Genomic DNA, 25,193 nt, shown 5'->3' on the forward strand with positions numbered 1-25,193 from the left:
GACACAAATAGAAGAACATACACAGGCTTGGTCTGCAATAGAAGTAAAATCCTGCAGTACTTCTTTGTATTCCTTGCTCTGTGCTCCAATAAACACACGTTATCGGCAATACACTAATAACCCAATTGTGCTCCACTCACTTAGAATCTGGAACCAATGTAGAAAGCATTTTAAGACGGAGAAGCTTCTTTCTGTGGCACCCTGCAAAAGAACCACCTCTTTCAACCTCACAAACATATGCAGTTTTAATATCTGGAAAAATTTGGAATTAACTTGCTTAGAGATCTTTATATAGACAACGTCTTTGCATCCTATGAACAATTACATTCCAAATTTAACATTCCAGCTACAAATTTCTTTCACTATCTTCAAATCAGGAACTTTGTTAAACAGAACCTTCCAGATTTTCCTCATCTTGCACCCTCATCCACGCTGGAAAAATATTGCTCAATTTCAAGGAGTTAGACTCCATCTCTACAATATATAAAATCCTTTTACAATCCCTTCCTTTCAAAGATCCAAGAGGACACTGGGAAAATGACCTCTCAATTAATATATCAGAAAAGGAGTGGAAAGTAGCAATGCAGAGAATTCACTCAAGCTCCATATGTGCAAAGCATACAATTATACAACTCAAAATTATATATCGAGCACATCTGTCTCGACTAAAACTCTCCAAAATGTTTCCAGGGCATGATCCAACCTGCGAACGTTGCAACCAAGCCCCAGCCTCACTAGGTCACATGTTCTGGGCCTGCACCAAATTAACATTATTCTGGACAAAAATTTTTAATTACCTCTCAGACAGTCTTGGACTCACAATCCCTCCTAACCCATTAACAGCTGTGTTTGGGGTTCTTCCAGAGGGTCTTAAAGTGGAGAAAGACAAACAAATTGTGATTGCATTCACTACACTGTTGGCAAGCAGACTTATTCTGATAAACTGGAAGAACCCAAACTCTCCTCTTTTAAGTCAGTGGGAAACTGATGTGTTATATTATTTAAAATTGGAAAAAATCAAATACTCAGTTAGAGGATCTGTACAGACTTTTTTCAAAACATGGCAGGATCTAATCAGTAATATTTTGAAATAAGTTTATAAAGCACAGAGAATTTGTTGATTTAGGTATTTTTACAAGCCTTAAATTTTACACGTTTGGCTTGCTCTCTCTCTCAAGGGTGGGGATCGATCTGTTCTTAGCATAATTCTTTTTTTTGTAAAAACTTGATTGCTATGTATTGATTGTAATAAAATTAATAAATAAAAAAAAAAAAAAAAAAAAAAACAAATAAACAGTGAAATCAATTAAATGTAAAATGATTCCCTGATTTTGAAACTTGTTTGGAAAAATAAAAACCCAGCAGTCGGAAAAGATCCCCATAATTAAACTTGACCTCTCCTGCCTTGGAGAGCCTTAGCCAAGAATATAGAAAAGAGTGTTTTTTTCACAACAGAAGTCTGCTGAATACTCTTAAATGTTTGAGGCACTTGACCCAACTGGCCTACACAAAAAGATCCAGATTTTGTGGTATTATCAGTTTCACCTCTTGCTTGGCTAACTCATAACTGTATTTTAATATTTTTTTTTCAGAAGGTCCCAAAAGGCAAGAAGAAGTGTTTTTACGTTGTCGAACCACAAGAATGAGATTATCAAAATATGCAGCTTACAACACATATCACCACTGTGAACAGTGTCACCAGTACATGGGCTTCAATCCCAGATACCAGGTATTCTGAATGGGGGCTCCTAGTGTTCAGTAGACATGGGCAACACCAATATCTTAATAGTTTAACCTAATATAGGTGTTGTAATATTAGCTGTAAAGTAAATGAAAGTCAGAAATCAAAAAGTAAAAGCATACATGTGGTAAAACAGTACAGCAGAATATTTTAGCATTCTTTTTGTAAAAGCTGATGAATTAGTTGGGTCACTTTCAAAAAACTGCCTGTATTGTAGCAGTAATTAAAATGTTTTTCATTATTAAAGACAGAATAAAACTTGACAGTTAGCCTCAGTGGTTAACTAATTAATTTACCTCTTTGCCTTTGTTATCATTAGTTATTTAATGTTGCATTTTCTTTCAGCTCTATGAATCTACTCTTCATGCCTTCACATTCTCTTACTCCATGCTGGGAGAAGAGATTCAACTTTACTTTATTATTCCCAAATCCAAGGAGCACTATTTCATCTTTAATCAGCCAGGAGATCAGCTGGAGAGCATGAGGTTGCCCCTCACTTTGGACAGGGTAAATAGCATTGCACCACTGGCTTAATGAGGAGTACTACAGATATATTGATTACCTATAAAATGCCATTTGAATGACATGTTATTTTTATTGTAAATTGGCAAACAAGCTTTAAACAGACATTGAACAACCACTTTGTTAGGATTTATTATCCTTACCACATAGCTAATGGCTTAAGCATTAGTAACATCTTTTGTTAAGAAGATTTTAAGCAAGAAGATTTATGAACCTTTGGATGCAGTCAAAGCAGAGTAAGCAAAAGTAAACAGGGTTTGGGTGCAACACAGTAGTGGCCACAGGAGGCACTGGCATGAGTCGGTTTGGAACAGCAGCCCTGTTGTCACTGGTGTATTGAGAATGTGCTACTAGCTGAATAACATCTAACCAACAATGGTCATGTAGTGAAAAAAGGGCCATAGACGGCTAACAGAAATTGTGCAGAGTAACAACTGGGCTACAGTCAAACTTATGAATGCAATGGTGGCATCAAAAAGACAAATCAGACCGCACCATTTATCATATCTTTCTGCTGCAGATGTATTAAAGGACAAGATGTGTTTTCAGTGGCAGAGGTAATATGAACATGGTAAAACATTAAGTGCTTTTACCAGTTAATTCTCTAAAACATCATATTCGATTTGATAGCTATTCATTCCTAATATCAAAACAGTTTAAATATTAGGTAATAACTATCAGAAGTAAATATAAAGATCTCTTCTAATATAATTTTGAAAGTACTACTGATAAAATTAAGCAAGATGTTAACAGATGGCACACCCTCCAGCTCACCTCAGCAGGGACAATTACTACTTTTAAAATAAACATCCTTGCTAAGCTGCTATATCTATTCCAGGGTATCCCTATTCATTTAAGAAATTAAACTTTTAAATTATAACATCATTAATCTGGGATTTGAAACCACCACGTATTCAAAAGGTGACTCTGCAAAGATCTAAAGCAGAAGGTGGCATTGCACTACCTAACCTTCAGCTTCATTATTAGGCAGCAAATATATGCACAAAAAAACCTTGGTAATCCATCCATCCATCCATTATCCAACCCACTATATCCTAACACAGGGTCAGGGGGGTCTGCTGGAGCCAATCCCAGCCAGCTCAGAGCGCAAGGCAGGAAACAAACCCTGGACAGGGCGCCAGCCCACCGCAGACCTTGGTAACCGGCAGAAATTAATTAATTTATATCCACAAGTGTCTTGCATTTGAAAACAAATCCTGCTGTAGATCTTCTTTATATGCACTTACTTCTGCTCCATTCAGTACTAACTGTTGTCAATTTACCAGCAATCCAGCCGTTCACTAATTATTTAAAATAAGCAATCAGTGCAGGATACATTTCAAGGTAGGAAAGCTATTATCTGTTACTCCTAGGCAAGATAATCTGATTTTTCTACCTTTTCATACAAATTAAGCCTTTAACTTATGGATAATGCATTTTATTTGCATCTTACAAAACATTATGCTCCAAATAGAGAATTTTAGAAGGAAACCGATAGAAAAAGGAGTGTCATTATTGGATCACAGCTGAGAAGAAGACACAGTGCGACAAACGGCCCCCATTAAGAGGAATTGTCAACAGCAATGCAGTTCAGTTAATGAGTCCCTGACAACCAGAACAATGAAGGAGACTGTACATATTTTATTTCTTTCCTGGACCATCCTTACTTCTCTCCCGAACTGAGCCTCCCAACTCAATAAACTCTCATTTTCTAGGTTAATCACATTCTCTGCCGTACCCACCACACAACAAAACACCTGGATTGGAATCCGAGTGCAGCGGGTGACACCTCAGCACCACACTGAAACAGCGTGAGGTATTTTTTTACAGTGGCGGTAGTGCCAATCCTTCCGCCAACCCCCAAGTTTTTCCTGCAAGTTGGAGGACCTGTTTGCAGGGCTGGATGCAGATTCACGTCATACCCAGGATGAAGCAATTGCAGGTGAACGGCCTTGCTCAAGGGCCAAGCAGAGTTACTACTGGCGTTTACAGGATTTAAACGTAGATCCGTAACCTCATTTGCAGAGGAGCCCTAAAATAAGGTTTCCTGTGTTCATTATACACTGGGAAACCTTGGAGAAATAAAGGCTGACAACCACTGATCTGATTCATTAATACTATTTTAATACTATTTTAGAATAAACATGCTGAGCTTATGATCAACTTTCTCATGTCATTATTCAAATATTTTAAAAAATTAGATTTTTTTGCTTTTTGCTTGTGTCTCTCTTTCGCTTGCGTAGGGGTTGTTTTGTTTTGATTTTATTTTTTTAATTTGGACTCATTTAGAAGTAAATGGCTGTTATTAGCACTTGACTGAGCAGCACACTGTTGTAATATTGTGGTTTTTGAAAATAAAATAAGATGTTAAAAAAAAATTATGAATCCTGGTAAAGCCTACTAAATCACACTATCTAGGTATTTGTTGGTAGTATAACTGGTACAGAAACATGAAGTACCAATACATTACAAGAACATAGCAGGCATAAATTACTAAAGAAAGAAAAGTCAATAACAAATCAGTATTTGCAGCCATATTATATTATAAACAAAGAAACCTATAACAATGCAGTATATCAGAGGGAAAAAGTGACAGGCAGTACAAGTATCTGAACTATAAATGTTGATAACTCAAACTGATTAATAGTTCTTGCACTTACATAACATGGTCTTAATCAGGGGTATGGGAGCTAAAGGGCAGGGTTTTGGCGATATAATCCCATGAGAAATCAGTGCTGCTGAGGTGTCAACAGTGCAGGCTGGTAGTCATGTAATAATGGTGTTGCGTGTGTTTTTGTGGTGCATATTAAATTCCTGAATGTTACTAGAGCAACACATTAAAGCTATACCATATTAGCCAGTTGTTTTTTTAATCATGTGTCTGATAAGGAGGATCAAATTATTGGGAACAGATGTCTACCTGCAGCTAATTTGTAGTAATTTTGTCCGCAAATTAAATGTGAAATGCACCAGTTTGGACAGCTCATTGTGTTTATACCTTAATGAATTCAGGATGTTCTGAGGGTACATGAGGGGAAAATTTGCTATTAGATTTAATTAAATGGTCCCTCCGGTGTGGAACTAGGATTAATTTAATTTGTCAAGCATTATTTATTGTTTAAATAATGTGATATGATGATTTTAAATGTAAGCATTGGGAAGGTGGTTCAATGGGTAGCACTGCAAAGTAATTAATCCAGCACCCTGAGTCTGAATTCAGTACCTGATTGTTATACATGTGGAGTCTGAGAATTTTTTTGTGTATGCATGAGTTTTCCTCTGGGTTCTCCATTTCTCCTCCCATTTCACCAAAAACATGCTAGACGGATTGCCTGGTGATTCCAAATTTGTTCAATGTGACTATGGGTGTATGTATGAGTGGGTCCTGCGACTGCTGCCCTTTCCAGAGCTTTTTCCTATACTGTGTTCAGTGTTGCTCCAGCATCCCGTTCATGCTAAGTAAAGTTATGCATGCTGGGGAATATTATACATTATATTAGTATAAAATAAATTTGACTAATTTTGTTGGTACTGGTAACTTAGTATTTGATTAACAGTAACTGCAGTGATTTATTTGAACATGATTGTGCATCTTTAACCAGGAAACTTTTTTAAAATTAGAATCCTGATGCCATAAAGAGCCCCATTTTTACTCCAACAACTGGAAGACATGAGCATGGCCTTTTTAATCTTTATCATGCAATGGATGGAGCCAACCATTTACATATTCTGGTTGTTAAGGAATACGAGATGGCAGTGTATAAAAAATACTGGCCAAACCACATTATGCTTGTTCTCCCAAGTATCTTCAATGGCGCAGGAGTGGGTATGTACTTTAAATATGTACGTTTTTCTTTAATAAGATTATGAAATGTTAAATATCTTTATCAATTAATAACTAATAAAATCTCTGTTGTACTATATTTTTGTTTAATTGGGTAAGAGTTTTACAGCACAAAAAAATAAAAGAAGTTTATAAAGTTTTATACATTACTACTGCGGCCTGGTGCCAATTAATGCAAAAATACTCAGTCACAGCCAACAACCAAGATACCAAATAGAATGAAACCCAAAAATTGCTGTTAGACATCTTCAACAGGTATTTGTAATCCTGTTTAACTCCCTCTGCTGTCTAGGATGACATTCATCTTAAGATAAGGTCCTCTGCTTTACTAGAGATTAGAAAGCACACAGACTTCAAGTTCTCTAGCCCCAGGCACTCAGCAGATGATAACTTTGCGGAGGTTGCCTCACATGTTTTGCTTCACCAGCATGTATCACATCATAAGCTTTTGATTAAGTAAAATGTTGGTGATGTGCCATCTATTGGAATTGACGGGGACACAGCAACCAGATGGGCACACAGACATATAGATACTTGTCCATTTATTATGGTGTATATAGATAGATAGATCGATTGATCAGCTGGAATGGTCTGATTAAGAAAAACACAATCAAAGAAACATATTGAAATGATAAATATAAAAGCAAATGTTAAACAGTATTTACTGCATAGTGACAAATACAACTGATTCTTAATTTCCATTACTATTTTGACCTTGGTGTTGTATTTTCAAGGTGCAGCTCATTTTTTGATTAAGGAACTGTCTTACCATAACTTGGAACTGGAACGCAATCGGCAGGAGGAACTAGGGATTAAGCCACAAGACATATGGCCATTCATCATTCTTGCAGACGATTCCTGTGTTATGTGGAACATGATGGATGTTGAAGTGGCTGGAGAAAATATAAGGTAGTTCTCTCTTTTCCTCTTGAAAATATATTGACTGCATAGAGGTATGAGAGGAAAAAAGCAAATTTCTAAATACTGATCTCTAATCTGATCATGCATTTATTTATTTATTTATTCAAAAGCAAAAGTACATTTGGTAAAGATGATTAAATAGAATTATTCCAAGTAAATTGCAAATTATTTTCATAGGGATTCATAGATTTGAATGAGAGCTGTGATAATCTGAAACAAATTACAATGTCATTAAATTGAAACAGACACAGATAAAGGAATTTAGCTGTTTACCAGCTTAACATTTCCAACAGATTGAATGATCTACTTTCATTTATTTTTAATCCCTAATTGATAAAAATATTTTTTTATTAAGTAAAATAAATAAATACAATTTACTGAGGGATAGGTTTATTTACAGAGTAGTGTGTGTGTTACACAGCATCTTTGGCAGTCCTATTGATATTTCTTATACAGTATAATAGTGATCACTTCATGTTATGGTCTTATTTGCTCTGCACTTTTTATGCATATGTTTGTTGAAGCTCATAAACAGTGTATGGTTTGTGTAGACACACCAATATAATTTTAAAACCTTCAAATAAGCTATCTACCAAAACTTGACACTTACTAAACTTTTAGTAGTTTTTGCAGCTAACTAATGCTGAAACTGATACATTTTTCTGAATCAAGTCAAGCATTTCAAGTTTGAGTTGGAATATAAGCTGCATAGTCAATGTATTTAATTTTTATGGACATATACCTGTAACATGTAGTTTTCATGATCAGTCATCAACTTAAAATGCAGATTGGTTAATTCAATTATTGTAGCATTAAAACATATAACACAGATTCTAACAGATATGTGAACTATTTTCTGATTGATAATATGGAGTAGTATTACTTTATTTTCATTACAATAAATATACAGGTTCTTCTTTGTTCAATGAGTGTGTCTGATAATTGTTCTATATGCCATAAAAAAACCTTACAAAGTGAGTTTAAGAATAGAAAGCACAGTCCATTTTTCAAGAATGTTTAAGGTTTTGGCCCTTTAGTGTAGTAAATATTACAGTCATATTATTCTAAAGACAGCAGGACATACAACAAACAGTCTTCTTGCTAACTTCATTAGTGTTGAATCTACAATTTACGTTGAGTTTTCATCTTTGCCATAAATTGAACTACAATACTGCGATTTTTGTACAGGTATTAATTGCGCAGAAATTCAAATGCTGACTTACACAATTTCTTCGGTATCACCTTATTTTTCTTTTTTCTTCTAGTAAACCAAAATTTTCAGAGAGGAATGTGTCCTTGAAATATGTTCTGCAGCACATTGAAGCAACTTCAGGTATCACTCAGTATGGCCTTTGTGGCTTAAGAAAATGGAACAGCAGGGGGAGCAGCAGCCACCTTCAGGAACCATTTTCCCGTTGTCACTTACATGATTTCATTCTTCTGAATGTAGACCTGACTCAGAACGTCCAGTTCAATCAGAACAGGTTTGTATACCTCTAACGTGGCAGTAATTGTGAAAACTTGGTGTGCTGTGTTATTATTTAGGTCATTAACATTTCCTGTTTTTGAGAGCTGTAGATATGTTAACATAATTTTCAAAGTTGTTAATATGCTCAAGTTATGTTAACATATATAAAGTTAACAGATATATTTTACTATATACTGAGTTATTTACATTTACAGCCTAAGAATCCTGCATACATTTAAAATAAACACAGAACACAAACTAATGTTTAATGAAAGCAGCATGCATTTTAAACTTTGGCGTCATAGGCTCCCCAGTAATGATTATGTTGCAAGCACTGATGTTAAAACAAAGGTTTAAGGGACAGCAACTTGTTGACAATCATAATAATGTGCTTTTGCCTTCAGGAAAATACAAGTATAAAAGTTGTTTTTTATTATTCTTTTAATTATTCAGTAATGGTAATGCTCTTATATTTGCATTTTGAGGACCACACCTTAAGGGCTTACAAAAAAAGGTTTGTGAAAATGAAGTGTGCAGGCCTAACCACTTTTCCACACAGTTTGCACATGTGCATTTCTGCCAGTTCTTTAAAGCATAAAGCAATTGGAAACCGAAGAAACTCTGATAAGAAGTGATTAGACAGGCCCAAAGTCACATCCCAATCAGAAAACAAGTTTCTGAGGATCACCAGCTTGCGTAATAAGCACCTCAGAGCCCAGTAGCTTCAAGCATGGCTTAACAGTGGTCAGAAAAAGCAAGTCTCGGTTTCTACTGTGAAGAGGAAACTTTGTGCTGCATGTTTGACAGGGCAAGTGGCAGTAAGAAAGCCATTCCTTAAAGGACAAAATAGGACCTTGAAAGTGTTTTATTTCTATTCATTACTATTTATTTTTAATATATTATTATTATATAAATGTTATATGAAAACCTATATTATGTTTAAAATACCTATCAGTAGCTTATTTTTTAAAAATACATTTCTGAAATTTTTACATAGACCTGTTTAATTGGTGAAAGGTTCCATTTAATGCACTTCATATGTTTACCTGAAATGATTTTTTTTTACAATCCAACTAATCAATTAATTAATAAAATAATTGCCAGATTAATAATCAAAATAATCATTAGTTATAGCCCTACATTCCATATCACAATATTCAAAGTCACAATAACAGCTTTTGGTCAGCCTCAGCTTTGAAGGGATTGCATATCTTTTTCACTGTTTTTATCCTTATATATTTTTGGTACTATTACAATCTGATTTTTGGAGTTTCCAGAGTGTATTTTTGAACTTTCTGATATTCTGTTGTATATTATCCTCATGGCCAGTCATGTGATATGGAGGGCATTTGACATATTGGTTCATCTTGTCATTTCTATACATTACATCCTGACTTCAGGCGTTCTTATTTAAAATGTTAACAAGTACGAGTCAAGGATTAAAGTTTAAAGGTTCTGAATTAAAATTTTACCTTCCATATTTAATTTATATCACTGGGGAACACATTTCTTTTTGAGTTAGATCTTACACTTGTTTTGTACTAATTTTTGGGTGGTGAATCCAGAAATGACCCCAGTTTTTTGCTATTACATCCAGTTTTTACGATACAGGGTACCCTCCATTTTTGTCAAAAAACATACAAATTTTACATACAATGAAAAAATAATGAAATAATAACTTGAATGTACTGTTTATTGAAATTTCTTTTGTTCATACAAAGGATTTATTGTTACTCTATGACATTTTTTTTACAGTAAACCATTAGAAAATTAATCGGGTAAGCGTTTAAGGTGAAAATTTACACTTATAGCTTTGATGCTTAAGATGCTCCAACAGTAGTCAGCCATCATATGTACATCCCATCTACCCTGATACCATCCTTCCATGACCTTCAAATCTTGGTGGAATCATTCACCTTGCTCATCACTGACTGCACCAAGGTTTAGAAAGTTAGAAAGATGGATATGCAGAAAATGCACCTTGCTGCTCATATTGCAACCAAGCATGTTGTAGTTCTCCCGAGAGTTTCTGGACGATTTCTGTGTAATTATTTGCTAATGTGTTTCCAAGAAAGTCCTTGACAATGGCTTTGAATGATAACCAAGCATTCTTTTCGACTTCTGACTTTGTCCTAATAAAATGTTCATCTTTGATGAGCTGCCGAATCTGTGGACCTTCAAACACACCGGCCTTTATTTTTTCAAATGACATTCTAGGAAATGCCAAAATGAGGTACTTGAAACAGTCTAATTCAGTTGGCAAAGCTTTAATGAACTGCTTCATCAGATCCAGTTTCATGTGCTGAGGCATGAATATAATATTCTTTCTATCAACAAGTGGCTCATGTAGAATGTTTGGATCACCTGGTTTTAGGGCAGATCTTGGAAGGCAATTCCTTTCCACCCAATGCCTCTCACGAGCTCTGCTGCCCCACATGCACAGATAACAGGGATACTTGGTGTATCCATGTTGCTGACCAAGAAGGAAGCATACCATTTTAAGGTCAACACAGATGATCCAATTGTGTTGGTGATATTGCAACAACTCAATGACTCTCTTTATGTCTGCATATTCTTCACAAAGAGAAACTGAATGGCCAATTTGGACTGACCCAAATATATTGCCATTGTGGAGGACACATTTTAAGCTCCTTTTTGAGCTATCAATGAATAGTCGCCATTTTTGAGTTATAGATTGGAATTCCCAATTCCTCCATTAAACCAGGTATGTTATGGCAATATACAAAGCCACTGTCAGTTCTAAAGTACTGCAGAAATGCAATTTCTCTGGTTTGAAGTTACGATACTTTTGTTCCTTTTTCAAGTAAGTTTTTCTCACGCAGTCTTGATGCTTGGAGTTCTGAAGCCTTCTTTGATAGTCCCAAATCACATGCCAAATCTCTCAACTCATGCTGATCAAATCCCTTACGAACAGAGTCCTCTTCAATTTCAAACTCTTCATCATTGTTGTCACCTAGTTCATCACCATAATCATGTTCTTTAAGTGAGGGGAGTGTAACGAAAACCGGTCCCTGGGATTTCATCTGAATGAGCCACTGGGCGTATAGTCGATGGTAGACTAGGATACTCTATGTTACATTTATTTTACTTGTTATATCCTGAAGTTTTCACTATACAAAAGTAACAGTCACTGAAATGATCTCCTGGCTCTTGCCAAACCATAGGTATACCAAATGGCATCTTATCACGTATTCCCTTTGTCCACATCCGTAAACCCTCAACACACCTTATGAGGGGCCCAAGACTTATCTTGATCACCAAGTTTAACTTTGAAATATGCCAAATAGGCTTGCTCTACAAATGTGCTGATGTTCGCCCTTTGACTGGGAATGGTGAAACTGCCACTGATATAAAAAAATGAATCAGGGTTATTCAGGCACTTACGATGAGAAACAGCAGAGCCAAACATGATCTGAAAGAAGAGAAATACGTGTGTAGAAAAATAGATTTTGCTTATTCACTACGTAGAGCAGCGCACAAACTCTGACCACAATGTCTTACGTGTAAATGAATAGCCTAAACAAATCCAGACTACAGTAATCGCACTAATATAAGCGGTAGAGAAAAAACCTGACGTGATAGAAGAAAACTAACTGCACTTTCAGAATCAGCATACCTATTTTAGTGTAAATAAGCTTAAAAATTGAAGTCAACAAAAAATTTATTCAAAACTGTTCCCCAATGAATTGATAACAAAACAAGAAAGGGTTTTTGTCATAGAGTTAATTTTTTAAATGTTTTAAATCTTTTTCAGGTTCACTTGTGATGAAGTGGATTTCAATCTCAGAGTGCATAGCGCGGGACTTGTAATATGCCGTTTTAACTACTTTAGTGTTATGAAGAAGCAAATTCCCATCGGAGGACGTAGAAATGTTATTATAAAATCAAAGGTGATTAAAATGAGCTTTTTAAACTAATCTAATTTAATGTTATACATGATAGCCATTCAATGTTTAATTACTCTGTGATTGATGCCCGAATGTTGTAAAATGCTTAAAAAAGTTTGCTGGGAGCTAGGGCACCACCAGAATGGTCCAAAACAGGTAATGTCCGGTTTCATGGCTGCCTATTCAATACCACACTCCTTTGATATCACCACTGCAGTCTTGCATGCACGGGAAGTACAGACAACTGTGCCTCATTGACTCCATCATCCATCCATCCCGCTATATCCTATGTACAGGGGTCTGCTGGAGCCAATCCCAGCCAACACAGGGCACAAGGCAGGAAACAAACCCCATGCAGGACACACACACTAGGGACAATTTAGGATCGCCAATGCGCCTAACCTGCATGTCTTTGGACTGTGGGAGGAAACCCACACAGACACAGGGAGAACATGCAAACTCCACGCAGGGAGAACCCAGGAAGCGAACCCAGGTCTCCTAACTGCGAGGCAGCAGCACTACCACTGCGCCACCGTGCCACCCTTGTCTGCATCATGCACACACTAATTACTGATATTTTGATGTGATAATTACTCTGACATAGCCCACTTAGGAATGCAGTTTTTTCTTGTCTTTTTGAACAGCTAAAGGAGCTAGCCCTACATTACTTTTGGTCTTTGTGGGGTCAGCTGTGTGAAAAAAGCTGTTGCAGAAGACCTTTAAAACAAAGACATGTTGGAATTATCAGGAGGACATCACAAACTGTATGTGTGTTTTGTGCACAGAAGGACATTGGATAAAGGAAAAGAAAGAATTTTGTCCTGCAAAGTGTCATGAACCTTTATTTTGGCACTCAAAGAAACTGTTATTTCTTTTTTGAAGTTTTGAGGCATTTTTGAGATTGTCTGCTTCTTTTACCATTTTATCATTATAACAGTGATCTCACCATTGCCCAGTCTTAAATCTGTGTTTGCCACAATTATCGTAATTCTATGGTGTTTATTTGATGGTAGCGTTCATATTGCTCATAGCAATGGTATCCGTTGCTAGCCATGTCATCATAGAGCATCATGTCACTGTCAACTATTCAAAACAGCAGTGTGCCCTATTGTGTTATCCAAGCTTTGGGTACATTATACCAAAAAACTGTACAGTGTAAGGTCCATTTATTGTTTATTTAACTGTTGTGTTTGTGTTTTGGGCTTTGATAATTGGTTTGTGTTTATTATTATGGGTTCCTGCCCTTCTTTGTCTAGTGTTAATAATACATGGGAACATGAAATGCTCCCACTGAACACTAGAGAATGGGGGAACCAGCAGTAAACAGTAACCTGGCCACTAGGGGGCACACAGACCTGGAAGGGAGTGTATACGCCCTTGGTTTCCCTCACATTTATTAGATAGGAGATTGCTTACGAGTCCTGGCCTTTTATATACCTGGCAAAATATATGAAGGTGCAAGGATATCAACATTTGCTAGAGGGAGTACTAGACCGGTGTCCCCGAAGCAAATGTTGAACGGACCTCAGCATTGATTGCAAGGCCTGGACAAAAAGGACTTGTGAGAAAGTTGAAAGCTATATTATGAATAGAGGTTTACTTCATAGTTAAATGAAGGGTGTGATGAACACTCACCTGGCAAAGGAAGAGAGGCCAGTGTCTAGAGAAAGTAAGAGATGAAAAAAAGAGAGACATGAAGTGAAATGAGTGCTTTGGTGAAGTACTGTGGTTGGGAAGTGGGCTACAAGATCAAGACCTATGTAATGAGAGAGTGTTTTGTTTTAATTTAGTTTTTCTTTTCATACTTTGCTCTGTGTAGCTTATTTAATGTATAATAAAATGCTTTTTTTTTACTTATGCTTGCTTCCTTTGTGATGTTCTGGGTGTGGCAACTAAGGTGAGATTCCATTTTAATAATAACACATGAAAAAATGATTTAAAATAGAATGTAACTGTGTTTTATTGAAGCCTGTTTGCTCAAAGTACCCATATAGTAGGGTCTAAATGGTTGTTTCCAATCTAAACAAAATACAGTAGATAATACTCTAATTTTTAATTGGATAGGTCAAATTATTGTAATACTTACTATGTAATTTATTCAAATCTCATGACTCCATTTTTAAATAACTAAAACAGATTAACAAAAATGAGTGTGTAATTATCAATGTTAAGATAGAGTGTGTAAAATGTTTTGCAGGTTTCTGATGTGCCTACTACCATTCCACCATCCCAGTACATCTGTGCTCCTGACAGCAAGCACACTTTTTTGGCAGCTCATGCTCAACTCCTTTTAGAGAAATACCTACAGTACACTAGCCAAAGACTCTTTCCTTTGTCCTTGAAGAATTATAGCCACCCAGTACTTTCTGTGGACTGCTATCTGAACTTGGGATCTGAGGTACTGCCAAAACTTACACCAATGAAAACAAAAGGGAAGAAAATATAGTTGAACTAGGAAAAGGGATTTTTGAGATAAAATATGAAACACAATAATTTGCTACAGCACTGAATTCCTAGACAAACATCTGTATATTTTATTTGTATGTTTGATTAGCTCATATGTTGCATTCTGTGATTACTTTTAAAATACAAAGAAATACATTCAGATGAAGGACATACTTTTAATAATGCCTTGCTATGTTGCTGAACATCTAAGCAAAAGTTGCATCTTGCATATATACTTTATTTTAGCAAACATTGGCAACCCCAAATCATAATTGGATCGCACCTCTTACATTTATTATAGGATTGTATCTAATGGCTTTAAGATCTGCAACATTATTAGAGATTCTCGGATTACTGAAAATCAAACAAGAAAACTACAGAAAACTGGACAACTGAAGCAGTTTTGTTTAAAGCATTTAATGGTGTTACTAATTTTTATGGCAAAGGACATTATTGAGTAACATTCCAGAAGTGTTTAAAATTATGAGCTAGGCTGGATGACATTAAGTGTTCATTTAGAATTAAGGGTCCCAGTAGTAGTTTTACTTCACACAGGGAATACATTTAAAAATTATTGTAGTCAGTAGGAGTAGTTTACATGCCTTCAAGACACAATATTTTCCAAATTAGATAAACAGGAACTGGAGAGATATGTTGGACTAGTGTATATTCTTATAGAATTTGAATACATAAACAATATAAACCGTAGAGCTGCTACGCATCAACACGATTCAGGAGTATTCCTGTCAAGAATGTTTGTGATGCATGTTATCTTACAAATGATTGAATTATATAAAGTATTTTGCATGCATCTTACAGTAAAGTGAGATATACAGTATTTTTATTATTTATCTGTATTTTCTATCTTTATCAGATTGCTGTGTGTTATGTGAGTTCACGACCTCACTCTGTCAACATTAACTGCACCCATCTGGAGTTTAGTGGCCTGCTCTTATACATTTGTGACTCTTTTGTCACTTCCAGTTTCCTCAAAAAGTTCAATTTCTTGAAAGGTTGGTGTTTGATTTAATATGTTTATTAGCTCATCTAAATGTAATATAAACCGGAAAATTGTTTGTCTAGTAGTTTATGTACAGATTTTATTATGACATGATAAAACGGCACCAAAATTAAATGCACTTCAATATAGTTAATGCAATGTATTTCATTTAATAGTATAGTACTATACCTACAGCATAATACATCGTACTATAGTACATACTGTAAAGTATATCATATCAACAAAGTCTTCAATTGATTTTCACTACGGCACACAATTTTGGTGTCACTTTAAAATGCAATACAAAAGCATACTGCATTCGAATTCATGTCCATAGAACGTGTGTTATAACTAAAAGCAAAGTAAACATATTGCATTTCACTTAGCGACTTCTTTTGATTTAAGTCCATGCATTAATCATGACAAAAGAGAATATAATCAAATGATCAATCAGCATGAAAAGGTCGGGATAGGAACATCTATGGAAATTAATTAAAATGAAATTTGTATTGCATTTAAAACTGACATGAAACTTGTTTATCGTAGTGAAAAGCAATGGAACATTTGGCTGATGTTTTTAACTATGCCATAATAAAAAAGGTGCCACAATTAAATGCAGATAACACACTGTAGATAACACATTGCACTGTAATTTTGCCACAACAAATCTATATAATCTTCTATGTGTCCACATATATGTGTCAGTGTGGTGTAAAGTGGATCGCACTGCTGCCTCACAGCTTAAAAAGACTCTGTATAGAACTTGGCCTAGTTGTTGTGTGTGCTGAATTTGCATGTTCTCCTTCTGTTTTGGTGATTTTTTCCCCCAGCTACTGTTTAATATCACACATTTCAAAGACATACAGGATAAGTAGGCTAGTGACTCAAAATATAACAACAACAACATTTATTTATATAGCACATTTTCATACAAACAGTAGCTCAAAGTGCTTTACATAATAAAGAATAGAAAAATAAAAGACACAATAAGAAAACAAAATAAGTCAACATTAATTAACATCGAATAAGAGTAAGGTCCAATGGCCGGGGGGACAGAAAAAACAAAAAAAAAAGAGATAAAAAATAAAATCTGTAGGGATTCCAGACCATGAGACCGCCCAGTCCCCTCTGGGCATTCTACCTAACATAAATGAAACAGTCCTCTTGGGATTTAGGGTTCTCACAGAAGGACTTGATGATGATGGTCACATAGACATTTGCCTTTTAATCCATCCATCATTGTTGGAGAATCATTAAGCTTTGAGTAGGTGGAGGTGGCTCAGGCCACCACCACACAGAAACCGGAAAAAGAAACAAAGAGAGAGTAGGGGTCAGTATGGATGATGTACTGGATGAGCAAGTTTGGGTTTGTAGATGATTCTTTGGATCCTTCAGATAAAATATAAAATAGAGATCTTGACTCCCTGTGGTCATAAAAGATCTCTGGGCATCTTTTAATAAAGTGTGATATCCCATAATGCCTGGCTAAATTATCCATCATAGCTTTGTCCATTCTGGTCCCTTAATTATCCCCCATCCTGTATATGTTATCTCTCTCAAACCTTCACCACCTAATGGCTAATATGTGGTGAGTGTACTGGTGCAAAAAAGGCTGCTATGCCATCATCCAGGTGAATGCTGCACATTAGTGGTGGTTGAAGTTGCTTCCCATTGTATATATAAACTGCTTTGAGTGTCAATAAAAAGTGCTATATAAATCTGTCAGTCTAATTCTAAAACAGCATGGCATGTCATCCAAAGTAACTACGTTGGGCTACTAGATTTGAATCCAGCTTTGTGCAACCCTTAATTGGATAACTGGGAACAGGTAATGGATGGACAAGTAAAACATTGTCTCTCACAATAGATCATTCAAACACAGCCAGAGGAACAATTATGAAACTCAAGCACCCTACCCATGAATAAAGACAAACATGTAATTTTACTTTAACAGACCTGGTTAAAGATCATTGCTATTGTGTGCAACACTACACACTTTTAAAGTAGAATGCGTATGAACTTCAAACTGATTTCTTTTTTAATATGTTCATATTCTTTTTGTTTTGAAAAAAAATATAGTTAAAAAAAGGGCAAGCACAAACAACAAGGTTTATATGCCCTTTCTATGTTGTTTTATTTAATATTTATTATGTGACTGTTTTGAACTATTTTTTCATCACAGAAAGGTCTGGAGAAAAGACTTGCCACATTCATACCTCCAGACGTGTTTAGAAGTGGCATCAAAGGCTCAGATGTGGTTTGAGAGTGATTACTCATATACTGCAAAATTCTGTAATGGTTGTATGGTTTATAAAGACAGTGTTCATACTTTATTTAATAGAGAAGAGTTTTAATTTATTGTGGTTAATTGAAATTCAACATTTAAGGTCAATTCCATTTAGGTAGGCTGATACATACTGTATAATTCTAAATAATTGTGCTGCCTGGTTTTGCAAGTAGTTTAGAATAGTCCAGATTTTCTAAAATAAAGTTGGCAGCTTTCTAGTTTACAGAGCTACCAATTACCAGTTTTTCAAGAAAAATCTTGTTTGTAAATATTAACTAGTGACATTGTTTTGTCATTGGTATAAGTACAACTGTTGAATGATGTTACTTTACTTGAATTAAATTAGGTAGGATTTATTTAAACACTTTCAAAAATTTTGTTACATATTTTTATATTGTATGAATCATTTTAGTACAAACTAATAAACACAGGTAAATGAATACTGAAAAAGGAAATGGCATTCCCAATATTATGATGATTAGATCGTGCCATTTAATCAATTACAGGCTTAATCGTTTATTTATAGTCCCAATCCAAACTGAAACCTGCACACAGTCACATTCTTAAGCTTTTAATGCTGTTTTATTTCCATCCATCCATTTCCCAACCCGTTGAATCCGAACACAGGGTCACCTGGGTCTGCTGGAGCCAATCCCAGCCAACACAGGGTGCAAGGCAGGAACCAATCCACCAGCCAGCCCACCGCAGGACACACACACACACCAAGCACACACTAGGGACAATTTAGAATCGCCAATCCATCTAACCTGCATATCTTTGGACTGTGGGAAGAAACCGGAGGAAACCCACACAGACACGGGGAGAACATGCAAACTCCATGCAGGGAGGACCAGGAAAGCAAACCCCCCAGGTCTCCTTACTGCGAGGCAGCAGCGCTACCACTGTACCACCATGCCACCCATGTTTTATTTCTTTGTCTACAAATGGAAAAAGACTTGACTGCTATCAAAATGTGTCCCAAGACCTTTTTCTAACATAACCAATTTCTGAAAGATCTTTTTGAAATACAAACTTTTTAAGCCATTTGATATAACAAACACGAGAAGATAACATAACAGGTGCTGCCTTTTATTTGTAGCATATATGACAAAAAAATTAATTTCTTTAATTTTTGAAAATAGTTGATAATTATAAGTCAACCATTTGATCTGCAGACTTTTATGTCTAGGGTGTTTAATGCATACTAAGTCTGTAGGTTTTGTTTTTGACTTAACATAAATCACATGACCAAATCTATACAGCATACCAAAAAAACAAGTATATCAAAGAATTTTGGAAATAATGTCTTTATTGGTGAAAAAATAATTTACAAAACAAATTGTGCATTTGCAGATTGATTAGAAGTTGTTGCTAATTTTTGAATTTTAAGTTTTATTGTTTTTCTAACTGTTAGTGACTATAGCTAATATATAAGTGAGCCTCCAATGGTATTATGCAAGCCCCACAGTGAGTACTTTTACATTTTATAATAAATGAGTTTCTTGGTATACAATATCATTCCAGATTGTTCATGTCACTATTTCATCTATATTTTTATCAGCATAATAAACTATAGTACATTCAAATTCAGAATTAAGTTGTTAAAGTATATATTTGAAGTTTTCCTTTTGTATAGTAACTATAGTAACTAAAAGTGTAAATTATTGTGTTTGACACACAAAGTAACACTGACTGGTAGATTTAATTCAATGATTGTGATCCATTTGGATATGTGATACTAAACTTGTTGGTCCCAAGTGTGTAACAATACTACAGCAGAAATATGACAAGGAAGCTGCCTCAATTGAAGATTAAATATTATAGTTCTAAATGAAAATAATATTCACTGTTCATATATTTATATGGTTATTACTACAGGTGCTACACTTTGTGTTATCTGCCAAGATCGAAACTCTTTACGTCAGACAGTGGTTAGACTGGAACTGGAAGAGGAATGGAGGTTCCGCTTAAGAGATGAATTTCAAACAGCGAATTCCAAAGAGGATAAGCCTCTTTTTTTTCTTACAGGAAAACACATATAAGCCAAAGTTATAGTTTGGCATAATTTTAAGACTGATAAAATTAATGAAAGAATAACATTAAAACCTAAGAAATGCACTATGTTAAATAAGAATATTTTATTTTTTATTGCTGTTCGTTACATTTTAATACAGTTTGCATTTTGTATTGTTTACATTGTAAAAATTGTCTTATTTAAGTATTGTATAGCAACAGTTTCTTTTTTTTTTGCAATAAAACTCCCAGAATTTCTTTTACTTGGTGGTAAATTTCCATAGTTTACACATGTTGTCATTTTAATAAATTTCTTTTAAAGACACCTATAGTGGTTTAAAGTCTTTCTACCTGAATTGCCATATATATTGTATTTAAGTAGTTTTATCCATCCATTATCCACCCCGCTATATCCTAACTACAGAGTCACAGGGGTCTGCTGGAGCCAATCCCAGCCAACACTGGGCACAAGGCAGGAAACAAACCCGGGCAGGGCGCACACACACACACACACAAGGGACAACTTCAGATCGCCAATGCACCTCACCTGCATATCTTTGGACTGTGAGAGGAAACCCACGCAGACACGGAGAGAACATGCAAACTCCACGCAGGGAGGACCCGGGAAGCAAACCCAAGTCTCCTAACTGCGAGGCAGCAGCGCTACCCACTGCGCCACCGTGCCGCCTAAGTAGTTTTAAAAATCGAAAAATAACAGAAAATGTTAGAGCAGGCATCGCCATCTGTATTTCAATGACCTTGGTATACTTCAGATCCATTGTATGACTTAGTGTGAAATAAATATAATATTTACAGTAAAAAATAGTGCAACATTTGTAACTAAATATAAACAAGTGCATTGCAAAAACAGGGAAAAAATGTAGCTACATATTTTACCACAATAATGAACAAGTTAAAAAATATAAACTTTGTGTAATATTCAGGTACATTTGGTAACTGAGTCAACTGATTTGAAAGTTGGCCAGTTTTTTATTTACTTCATTCAAGACTCAGTTATCACATTTTTATTTATTAGATATTTTTGCAACGGTGAGTCTTATACAGAAATAACAGTGAATGCAATGCAATTACATTAGAAGACCACATGAAATATTTACTTCATAACAATACTTTACAATATGATGTACTGACATCACCCAAATAGGCTTGTGTTTGGTCAGTAACTTTCATAAACAGTGGATTTCAATTCAAGGAATTGGTCGATGTCCTATTGTTATGTGTTGATTGATTGTGGTGAGTCTTTGACAAATTCAACTTCAAATTTCATAATCTCAAGCTACAATTGTTAGCTGCTTCAGCATATGATGCAGAGCATACCTCGAGCTTTATGTATTAATTACAGCATTTAAAAAATACTGAATCATTATAATGTGGGAGGTTGTAGTTTGTGCAACATAAATATTAAGTACATATTTTTTACAAATGTATGGCTATTTTAATCCTTCTTAGTACTTGAGCTTTAGTCTGCTTATAAGAAATACGGGTTGGCTTCACTTCTTTCTAAAATGTGCGGTTGTGAATTTTGGATAAACATAAAACTAAGCTTCAGAAAGCACAGCATAATGTCAACGAAATCCTGTCAGTTCTAAAATGTCTGCTGTTCTGTGCATTGTACACAGAGACACTTCTCCACACCACTTTCTCTTCTAGTGACTCCAGTCATTGTTCTTTTTTTTAAGTGGAAACTACACATTCACAAATGACCATTAGCTACTACCTACAATGGAATGCCATCTCATACTGTTACTGCCTCATCCTAAATTTGTTAGCACCATTACAGTTCTAAAACAAGTTATTTTTTGCAGGTGCTGCACACACAGTCTGTGCAAATATAAATGTTAATATTTGGTGAGAAACCGAAGCAAATGCACAGAGAAAAATACTCCGTGGATGTAGTTTTGCGTATTATAAATGTATTGGACTCAATTGACACAAGTGATCTAGAGATGGAAATCGAAAATGAACGTAAGATGTCAGCATCAACTGATCGTGGTGCAGAACACGTTTGTGTAGCTGATGCACCTACAGCAGAGATTGGCTGGGGGGACTGCCACTTACGATGACAAGAGATACAAACCAGATAGCACTGAACTGCCACCGCTGCCCACCAGCTGCGTGAAGACAGCCAGGCAGCCTGCTTGTCATGCATTCTTGCCAGCCATTGAGCAGTCCCTGCTTAGCGGCTGCAGCCAGAGGCACCGGAAAGGTGCAAAGAGCAGCCACATCATGGAGCAGCAGACGTTTTATGTCGATTTATGTGTGAAATCTTTGCTTTGAGTTTTTTGGAAAAAATACTCAGTCCTTAAAGAGTTAAGATAAATATAAAGGTGATAAAGTTTTTAAAATTAAACATCAAGTACGCATTCACACCACCAAAGCTGTATCAGCTAAAATGACAGGAGAGATATCTATAGTAACTTTCAGTAGGAAGAAATCTGCTTTGTGTAAACTTGCCAATGATTTCAAACAATTAATAGACATTATGTTAAAAGTTGTCTTCCCGCTTAAAAAAATGACATACAGAATCATTCCCAGATTGATCATCAGCCCAACAAAGCTCACCAATCCTAAAAACCTAATTCCTCCAAAACAGCATAAAGTGACATTTTGAATGTACCTAGAGTCCAGCAGTCCATCACACTACTTGGAGATGTATTCCACGAGATCTCTGTGTGAAGAAAAAACTAAATGTGTGTTTGAAATTTACCCTTAACAAGTTTCTAACTGTGACTCTGTGTTCCTATTAACTCATTTTAAAATGACAGTCTAGACCCACTATGCTAACTCCTTTCATAATTTGAAACACTTTAATCATGCCGCCTCTAAATCCTGATTTTCTGAAAAGGTGCAACTCTTTCCTTCTTTCTTTCTTTTACTCTTTCTCTCTCTCTTTCTTCCTCACTTTCTTTCTATCTTTCTCTCTATCTTTCTTTCTTTCCTCATAGCTCATACCCAGCATTCCTGGAATCAGTCTAGTCGTTCTCCTCTGGGCCTTTTCCTCACACTGCTATTTCTTTTTATTGTCCACAGACAGACCAAAACTACACACTATCCAAAGACCACCTCAGTAGTGCATTATAAAGCTTAAGCATAATCTCTTTTGACTTGTACTCTACAAATTGTGCTATACAGTATAATATAATCATTATAATCATTCCATTAGTCTTCTTAATGGTGTCTGTAAACTGCCTGAAGGTTGATAGTGATGGGTCCACTATGACTATGTCATTCACATTAAGGGTACTTTCAAGTTTCATACCTTCCATTTTATTTTCAACCAGGCTAACAAAAATGCAACTGATAAACAAGCCTAATAATACAGGAGAAGAGTCAGTGAATGCTATGGTACCTGGAACGGTTTTGAACGAAAACGAAAAAACAAACTCAAAGTATATTAATCTTTGTATAACAGATTGTTTTGAAGACTTTCCTTTGCGCATTTCAAAGTTCAAATGCTAGGTAATACACTCCATTGTCTTTTATAGGGGTGATGATACCCCACCAGATGTTCAAGCCGCAACAGCAAGATCTCATGGTCAATAGTATCAAAAGCTGCAGAAAGGTCAAGGACAACAAGGACTGCTGCCCCTCCTGACTTGGTAATAAGAGAGATGTCATTAAATACTTTCATGAGGGCAGTCTCAACACGCTGAAAATGCCTAAAGCCATATTGACAGATCTCATAAATAAATTGCTGAAGAGGAGTCATCAAGAACAGTCATCATTAACAATCCAGGTCACAGTGATGAAAAAGAAGCCCAGTTTCTTTGAGGTAATGAAGTCTTACAGAATAAGAGTTTTATTAGACACTGACCTCATGTTAAGTAGAGTAACCTTGATAGACATATAAAGGCTCACTGTGAGGCAAGCTCAGGTGAGACTATGAAGATGAGCAGCATTAGCTCCCCTAGAACACACGGAGAAAAAATTGATGCTGTCTTGAAATAGGGAAATTAAATCAGGTTTCCAGCTCCTGAGGGCCAGGACCAGAATCCTGTAGAGAAGAGGATAGGTCAAAGAAAACTCTCAGAAATCGAGATTCCAAGCCCGGCGAGGAAAAATTGAGGTTAACAGCAAAGCCAGCATGCTTTCCACATCTGCTTTGGGAGCATCTGTGTCTCCATCTCCGAGGAGCATTTAGCTCACTCATACAGATGTCTCCCGGCTGGCCTGGGAACGCCTCGGGATTCCCCTGGTAGGGCTAGAAGAAGTGGCCGGGGAGAGGGAAGTCTGGGCATCTCTGCTCAAGCTGCTGCCCCTGCGACCCAATCTCGTATAAGCGGAAGAGAATGGATGGATGGATGGATGGATACAGGTGAACACTGGCGTCCAGGTAAAGAAGTCAGGAGATGAATAAAACAAGGGTAGAGGTTCAAATACAGTCCCATCAGACAAAGAAAATTGAGAGGATAACATGCCAGAAAAGGTATTAAGTAAGGAAACACGATCATAGGGCAGTAGCCGCAAGGATATACTTACACATAAAAACAAAATTAAAACATAAATTAACGAGACAAGCGGACCGCCTGCCATACCAGTCAGCACCATCGTTACTCATTTATAGATAGATACACACAAACAAACACTATGGTCTGAACACACCAGAATGACTAAAAGGAAGAAAATTAAAAACAGACAAGCATATTGCCTTTGGTATAAAGGAGCCCCAGTAGCATTTCCTTACTCACTTCTGCTTAATGAGTTGTTGGCTGAAAGTATTCAGCGTTGGTGTGTCCAACAGGATGTGCAGAATTGTCCATAATGGCACTTAGTTTTGTTTTAATGGTCTCCTTTACTAACTTCAGGGGGACCAGAGTGCATCCCAAACCGAGCCTGCCCTTGTAAGTAGCTTGTTTATTAAGGTGGCATACCATGCTGGAAAGTGAACACCTCACAGCCAACCAGAATGCTATGGACACAAAACTGAGATGACAGAATAGCAGTAGTCACAGAAACATTTTATATCTATAAATTAGACTCCAACCCTGGACAAAGCAATAGTACACTGCAGAGAACAGACATA

The 25,193-nt window shown here is 36.0% G+C and overlaps 1 protein-coding gene across 2 annotated transcripts in view; it reads left to right on the forward strand.

The window, feature by feature from the left end:
* The window catches only part of greb1 (growth regulating estrogen receptor binding 1), a 184,012-nt gene extending 163,717 nt beyond the window's left edge, over positions 1-20,295 (forward strand). For both annotated transcript variants that reach the window (XM_039748922.1, XM_039748923.1), the window contains 9 exons: positions 1,593-1,729; positions 2,087-2,248; positions 5,885-6,089; positions 6,842-7,016; positions 8,294-8,512; positions 12,272-12,407; positions 14,602-14,802; positions 15,724-15,862; positions 20,015-20,295. In XM_039748922.1, the coding sequence (XP_039604856.1) occupies positions 1,593-1,729; positions 2,087-2,248; positions 5,885-6,089; positions 6,842-7,016; positions 8,294-8,512; positions 12,272-12,407; positions 14,602-14,802; positions 15,724-15,862; positions 20,015-20,178 (1,538 nt within the window). In that variant the 3' untranslated portion in view covers positions 20,179-20,295. The remainder of the gene's footprint in view (positions 1-1,592; positions 1,730-2,086; positions 2,249-5,884; positions 6,090-6,841; positions 7,017-8,293; positions 8,513-12,271; positions 12,408-14,601; positions 14,803-15,723; positions 15,863-20,014) is intronic.
* The last annotated feature ends 4,898 nt before the right edge of the window (positions 20,296-25,193 follow it).

Source organism: Polypterus senegalus, chromosome 3 (assembly GCF_016835505.1).
Source record: "Polypterus senegalus isolate Bchr_013 chromosome 3, ASM1683550v1, whole genome shotgun sequence".
Lineage (NCBI taxonomy): Eukaryota > Metazoa > Chordata > Cladistia > Polypteriformes > Polypteridae > Polypterus > Polypterus senegalus.